At 37.7% G+C, this 9,522-nt stretch overlaps 1 protein-coding gene across 1 annotated transcript in view; it reads right to left on the bottom strand.

Annotated features, from left to right (window-relative positions):
* The window catches only part of wu:fa25f02 (uncharacterized), a 13,812-nt gene extending 5,167 nt beyond the window's left edge, over positions 1-8,645 (bottom strand). The window contains exons 1-2 of the mRNA XM_060884899.1: positions 8,252-8,645; positions 489-676 (exon numbers count right to left, since the gene is read on the bottom strand). Coding sequence (XP_060740882.1) covers positions 489-612 — 124 coding nt within the window. The 5' untranslated portion in view covers positions 613-676; positions 8,252-8,645. The remainder of the gene's footprint in view (positions 1-488; positions 677-8,251) is intronic.
* Between the last annotated feature and the right edge of the window lie 877 nt (positions 8,646-9,522).

The following is a 9,522-nucleotide window of genomic DNA, read 5'->3' as shown; positions in this document are numbered from 1 at the left end:
ACACACACCACTCACACACACACTCACTCACACACACACTCACTCACACACACACACACACACACCACTCACACACACACCACTCACACACTCACAGACACGACAATGTGTGTGGTCCAAATTATATAAAATAAACAAACACACACTGCTAGTAATGTTAATTAGAAAAAGAGCTTCTCCTAACAAAGCCTAGCAACAGCTGATCCTAACACACACACACACACACACACACACACACAGCTCTTTCATCTTAAATCTGAACCACATGTTCGCTCTCAAACTCTCAAAAAAAAAAAAGTGAGTTTTTTACAGGATATTCCACAGACGTGTTTCTCTTTCTCTCACACACACACACACACACCCCTAAATAAATCTGTCCCACACAGTGATCTCAGAGTCAGCACACAACACCTTTTGAACAGCTGGGTTTATAAAGACGTCATGACATCAAAGCAAACAGACGTGTGTAAAACATCACACACACTTACACAGTGATAAATTGCAGTCTCCAGGGTTTTTATTCTCCAGGGTCTGATTGCCTACGATCCTCACTGTGCTGCTGATGTCACACACACAGCATAAGAACAGCAGAGCGACTTGGAGGAGGTTCATGATGATGATGATGATGATGATGATGAATCAGTCAGTCAGTCAGAGGAGGTCACCATCGCAGGCCCTGATGGACACAGTGACACACACACGGTTTTTACATCACACACATTTCTGCCTAAGGAAAGTTTTGTCCTGGGTGAGAGCGCCATCTAGTGACGGATGATGGTGAGAATAAAAAGCTTGACGCTGCTGCTGAGTTCTGGACTCTGATTGGTGGTGAGATTTCATATTAATTCTCTACAATTTGCAGCTTTATATTAATGCACTTGCTCTGATACACACATCTACACAATTACTACACTACACACACACATCTACACAATTACTACACTACACACACATCTACACAATTACTACACTACACACACATCTACACAATTACTACACTACACACACATCTACACAATTACTACACTACACACATCTACACAATTACTACACTACACACACACATCTACACAATTACTACACTACACACACACCTACACAATTACTACACTACACACACACATCTACACAATTACTACACTACACACACACATCTACACAATTACTACACTACACACACACATCTACACAATTACTACACTACACACACACATCTACACAATTACTACACTACACACACACATCTACACAATTACTACACTACACACACACATCTACACAATTACTACACTACACACACACACCTACACAATTACTACACTACACACACACCTCTACACAATTACTACACTACACACACATCTACACAATTACTACACTACACACACATCTACACAATTACTACACTACACACACATCTACACAATTACTACACTACACACACACACATCTACACAATTACTACACTACACACACACATCTACACAATTACTACACTACACACACACATCTACACAATTACTACACTACACACACACATCTACACAATTACTACACTACACACACACATCTACACAATTACTACACTACACACACACACACATCTACACAATTACTACACTACACACACACATCTACACAATTACTACAACACACACACACATCTACACAATTACTACACTACACACATCTACACAATTACTACACACACACATCTACACAATTACTACACTACACACACACATCTACACAATTACTACACTACACACACACATCTACACAATTACTACACTACACACACATCTACACAATTACTACACTACACACACACACATCTACACAATTACTACACTACACACACACACATCTACACAATTACTACACTACACACACATCTACACAATTACTACACTACACACACACATCTACACAATTACTACACTACACACACACCTACACAATTACTACACTACACACACACATCTACACAATTACTACACTACACACACACATCTACACAATTACTACACTACACACACACATCTACACAATTACTACACTACACACACATCTACACAATTACTACACTACACACACATCTACACAATTACTACACTACACACACACATCTACACAATTACTACACTACACACACACACATCTACACAATTACTACACTACACACACACATCTACACAATTACTACACTACACACACACATCTACACAATTACTACACTACACACACACATCTACACAATTACTACACTACACACACACATCTACACAATTACTACACTACACACACACCTCTACACAATTACTACACTACACACACACCTCTACACAATTACTACACTACACACACATCTACACAATTACTACACTACACACACACATCTACACAATTACTACACTACACACACATCTACACAATTACTACACTACACACACACATCTACACAATTACTACACTACACACACACATCTACACAATTACTACACTACACACACATCTACACAATTACTACACTACACACACATCTACACAATTACTACACTACACACACATCTACACAATTACTACACTACACACACACATCTACACAATTACTACACTACACACACACATCTACACAATTACTACACTACACACACACACACATCTACACAATTACTACACTACACACACATCTACACAATTACTACACTACACACACATCTACACAATTACTACACTACACACACACATCTACACAATTACTACACTACACACACATCTACACAATTACTACACTACACACACATCTACACAATTACTACACTACACACACATCTACACAATTACTACACTACACACATCTACAAAATTACTACACTACACACATCTACACAATTACTACACTACACACACATCTACACAATTACTACACTACACACACACATCTACACAATTACTACACTACACACACATCTACACAATTACTACACTACACACACACACATCTACACAATTACTACACTACACACACACACATCTACACAATTACTACACTACACACACACATCTACACAATTACTACACTACACACACACATCTACACAATTACTACACTACACACACATCTACACAATTACTACACTACACACACATCTACACAATTACTACACTACACACACACCTACACAATTACTACACTACACACACATCTACACAATTACTACACTACACACACACATCTACACAATTACTACACTACACACACACACATCTACACAATTACTACACTACACACACACATCTACACAATTACTACACTACACACACATCTACACAATTACTACACTACACACATCTACACAATTACTACACTACACACACACATCTACACAATTACTACACTACACACACACACATCTACACAATTACTACACTACACACACACACATCTACACAATTACTACACTACACACACATCTACACAATTACTACACTACACACACATCTACACAATTACTACACTACACACACACATCTACACAATTACTACACTACACACACACATCTACACAATTACTACACTACACACACACACATCTACACAATTACTACACTACACACACACATCTACACAATTACTACACTACACACACACACATCTACACAATTACTACACTACACACACACCTCTACACAATTACTACACTACACACACACATCTACACAATTACTACACTACACACACATCTACACAATTACTACACTACACACACACCTACACAATTACTACACTACACACACACACATCTACACAATTACTACACTACACACACACATCTACACAATTACTACACTACACACACATCTACACAATTACTACACTACACACACATCTACACAATTACTACACTACACACACACACATCTACACAATTACTACACTACACACACACACATCTACACAATTACTACACTACACACACACATCTACACAATTACTACACTACACACACACACATCTACACAATTACTACACTACACACACACCTCTACACAATTACTACACTACACACACACCTCTACACAATTACTACACTACACACACACCTCTACACAATTACTACACTACACACACACCTCTACACAATTACTACACTACACACACACCTACACAATTACTACACTACACACACACACATCTACACAATTACTACACTACACACACATCTACACAATTACTACACTACACACACATCTACACAATTACTACACTACACACACATCTACACAATTACTACACTACACACACATCTACACAATTACTACACTACACACACATCTACACAATTACTACAATACACACACATCTACACAATTACTACACTACACACACACACACATCTACACAATTACTACACTACACACACACACACATCTACACAATTACTACACTACACACACACATCTACACAATTACTACAACACACACACACATCTACACAATTACTACACTACACACATCTACACAATTACTACACTACACACACACTTGTGTATCGCAATCACAATTGTCTTGCAATCCTACCACCTGCCCATTGGATCCACTTCCTTCCACTATGCTCCAGACCTTCTGCCCTTCATCACTACGATCACCAACAGATCCATAACATCTGGTCATGTACCAACTACCTTCAAGTGAACAAGTCTTATTCCCATCCTAAAGAAACCTGCTCTGGATCCATCAGACATCAGTAACTACAGACCAGTATCACTTCTCTCTCTTCTTTCTTGAAAAAATTCTTGAACACATTGTCTATAATCTCTCGGTTTATCTCTCACAGACGAGTTCACAATCATGTTGCTAATGTGACTCGCTCATGTCGGTTTCTTCTCTACAACATTAGAAGGATTCGGCCATTTTTGTCCACACAGGCTGCTCAGGTACTTGTTCAGTCTCTTGTCATTTCTAGACTGGATTACTGTAACACACTGCTGGCAGGTCTACATATGAACACAATCCGTCCTCTGCAAATGATCCAAAATGCAGCTGCACGGCTTGTTTTCAACCTGCCAAAGTTCTCCACACCACCACACTGCTGCGATCCCTCCACTGGCTTCCGGTAGCTGAACACATCAGATTCAAAACACTGATGCTGGACTACAAAGCCAAAACCAGACCATCTCCCTCTTACCTCAAAGCCCTCATCACTCCTCACACTGCACCTCACACCCTCAGATCTACAGCACTGCTCCACTGGTCCCACCATCTCTCAGGGTAAGAGGTAAGTTTACTACAAGACTCTTCTCTGTTCTGGCACCGAGGCGGTGGAATGAACTTCCCCTAGAGGTCCAAACAGCTGAGTCACAGGATGTCTTCATACACAGAGTGAAGACCTACTTATTCAGGAAACACTTCAACTAGCACTTTCTTACCTGTTTGTTGTTTGTATGTGTGTTTTTAAAAAGAAAAAACCTTGACTCATGGTATCATAAGTCTGTAACCTAGTGAACCAGAGTTAATGTATCCAACGATAGAGACTTAAGCACTTCTGTACGTCTGTAGCTACACAAGTACTACACTAAACACACAGCTACACAAGTACTACACTAAACACACAGTTACACAAGTACTACACTAAACACACAGCTACACAAGTACTACACTAAACACACATCTACACAAGTACTACACTAAACACACATCTACACAAGTACTACACTAAACACAGCTACACAAGTACTACACTAAACACACAGCTACACAAGTACTACACTAAACACACAGCTACACAAGTACTACACTAAACACACAGTTACACAAGTACTACACTAAACACACATCTACACAAGTACTACACTAAACACACAGCTACACAAGTACTACACTAAACACACAGCTACACAAGTACTACACTAAACACACAGTTACACAAGTACTACACTAAACACACAGCTACACAAGTACTACACTAAACACACATCTACACAAGTACTACACTAAACACACATCTACACAAGTACTACACTAAACACACATCTACACAAGTACTACACTAAACACACATCTACACAAGTACTACACTAAACACACAGCTACACAAGTACTACACTAAACACACAGTTACACAAGTACTACACTAAACACACAGCTACACAAGTACTACACTAAACACACAGCTACACAAGTACTACACTAAACACACATCTACACAAGTACTACACTAAACACACATCTACACAAGTACTACACTAAACACACATCTACACAAGTACTACACTAAACACACATCTACACAAGTACTACACTAAACACACATCTACACAAGTACTACACTAAACACACAGCTACACAAGTACTACACTAAACACACAGCTACACAAGTACTACACTAAACACACAGCTACACAAGTACTACACTAAACACACAGCTACACAAGTACTACACTAAACACACATCTACACAAGTACTACACTAAACACACAGCTACACAAGTACTACACTAAACACACAGCTACACAAGTACTACACTAAACACACATCTACACAAGTACTACACTAAACACACATCTACACAAGTACTACACTAAACACACATCTACACAAGTACTACACTAAACACACAGCTACACAAGTACTACACTAAACACACATCTACACAAGTACTACACTAAACACACATCTACACAAGTACTACACTAAACACACAGCTACACAAGTACTACACTAAACACACATCTACACAAGTACTACACTAAACACACATCTACACAAGTACTACACTAAACACACATCTACACAAGTACTACACTAAACACACATCTACACAAGTACTACACTAAACACACATCTACACAAGTACTACACTAAACACACATCTACACAAGTACTACACTAAACACACATCTACACAAGTACTACACTAAACACACATCTACACAAGTACTACACTAAACACACATCTACACAAGTACTACACTAAACACACATCTACACAAGTACTACACTAAACACACATCTACACAAGTACTACACTAAACACACAGCTACACAAGTACTACACTAAACACACAGCTACACAAGTACTACACTAAACACACATCTACACAAGTACTACACTAAACACACATCTACACAAGTACTACACTAAACACACATCTACACAAGTACTACACTAAACACACAGCTACACAAGTACTACACTAAACACACATCTACACAAGTACTACACTAAACACACAGCTACACAAGTACTACACTAAACACACAGCTACACAAGTACTACACTACTAACAGCTACACAATTATCTGCCAGTATGAATCATCTATAGACCTGTCAATCATTCCAGATTCCTGTGCTGATTGGTTCATCTGCCTGAGGAAGAACACGTGGTGTGTCATGTAGCATTTTGGTGATTAAACCGTTCAGTAGGTCATTAAGTACCGTTCCTGAATATTACTGAGATGGGAGGGGAATATGCAAATACATGATTTAATATTGAATGGCATTGTCTAAGTTATTATAAAGCAACACACACCTAATTACAACACACACCTAATTACAACACACACCTAATTAACAGCAGTATTTTTACTGTAGAAAGTTGATTAATTCCCCGCATGTTAATTAGATGATTATGATCAGTTCTGCCCTGGGCTGCCCCTCCTGCCCCAGTGCAGGTGGTGGGGTAAAGGAGGGTTACACACTGTTGTGACACACTGGTGACACTGGGCAGGTCTTCAGCCCTGTCCTGGGACACTGGACCACCAGCACTGTCAGTAATCACCACTAACTGAACACTGGTCTCTGGAATAAAGTGTTTATCATTTTTATTTCTATATTTAGCTTCTGTTACAATTTATTTCACTGTATTTTATGACTAATGATAAAACAAAAGAAATGAAACTGCACAAGTAAAATGCATTAACTGTTAATAAGATTAAATACTAATATACTACATTTTACACGTTTATGATCATTTTACACGTTTTGTTCAGTGTCTTTATGTTAGTTTCACTTTTCTGTCTTATGCAGCACAAAAAGATGGAATTTAAATGTAATAAATCTGTTTTTCTTATTCACTGTTAAATTCTTATAGAAATTATGTTTATTTATAAATGTTATAATTTTAACAAACTAATATTTGCCGAAACAAAGCGATATGAAACTCAAAAAAGCAGAAAAACCTCCAGAATGTCCCAATATTACAGTAAGTAAAAGAGATAAATAACAGAAGGTTTAAAGTTCTTACCAGGACACAAATGTGTGTTTAATCACAGCTGCTTTTAACTGCGTTAGCTAATGCTAAAGCTACAGCTAAACTTAAACACTGTTATTATAAAAACAATGATTTATTTAACTGTTATTTGGTTATTAGACGTCCTGAGATCTTTTTTCCTCCCCAGTGAGAAACACCATGTTCACTGTGAAAGACAATAAACTGTTAGCAAGATCAAAAAACAGCCACGATTCAAGCATCAACGCAGGAAGCTCTAGGAATCGGTTCCTAACAGAGTCGACTCTTTAAATCAAAATTATGGAGAAAATGAGTCAACTCCGAAGCTGTAGATAAATACAAAGCCATGAAGTAATGATTAGGTTCTGCTGAGGAAGTTCTGACAATTTTGTTGATGATTTAATTTACCGCACAGACATCAGCGAGCTTTTTTGAATTTTGTAAATCGACTCTCAGAATTGATTCCCTAGACTTCGATTCTGAATTAACACTAAAACGTGTTAATACACGCTACCGGACCCGGAATCTGCTGCTTATTGTCAGAATAAAAGTCACTTCATTCATCAGAGTTAAATGCAGTGTACACTTTGGGGAATCCGCCATTTGAACAGTTTCTGTGTGATAAACTACACTAATCACTAAACTACACTAATCACTAAACTACACTAATCACTAAACTGCACTAATCACTAAACTGCACTAATCACTAAACTGCACTAATCACTAAACTGCACTAATCACCAAACTGCACTAATCACTAAACTGCACTAATCACTAAACTGCACTAATCACCAAACTACACTAATCACTAAACTACACTAATCACTAAACTACACTAATCACCAAACTACACTAATTACTAAACTACACTAATCACTAAACTGCACTAATCACTAAACTGCACTAATCACTAAACTACACTAATTACTAAACTACACTAATCACTAAACTACACTAATCACTAAACTACACTAATCACCAAACTACACTAATTACTAAACTACACTAATCACTAAACTGCACTAATCACTAAACTGCACTAATCACTAAACTACACTAAGCACTAAACTACACTAATCACTAAACTGCACTAATCACTAAACTACACTAATCACTAAACTACACTAATTACTAAACTACACTAATCACTAAACTACACTAATCACTAAACTACACTAATCACTAAACTGCACTAATCACCAAACTACACTAATTACTAAACTACACTAATTACTAAACTACACTAATCACTAAACTGCACTAATCACTAAACTGCACTAATCACT

Source organism: Tachysurus vachellii, chromosome 13 (assembly GCF_030014155.1).
Source record: "Tachysurus vachellii isolate PV-2020 chromosome 13, HZAU_Pvac_v1, whole genome shotgun sequence".
NCBI lineage: Eukaryota > Metazoa > Chordata > Actinopteri > Siluriformes > Bagridae > Tachysurus > Tachysurus vachellii.
This window is presented reverse-complemented; position numbering and strand designations above follow the sequence as displayed.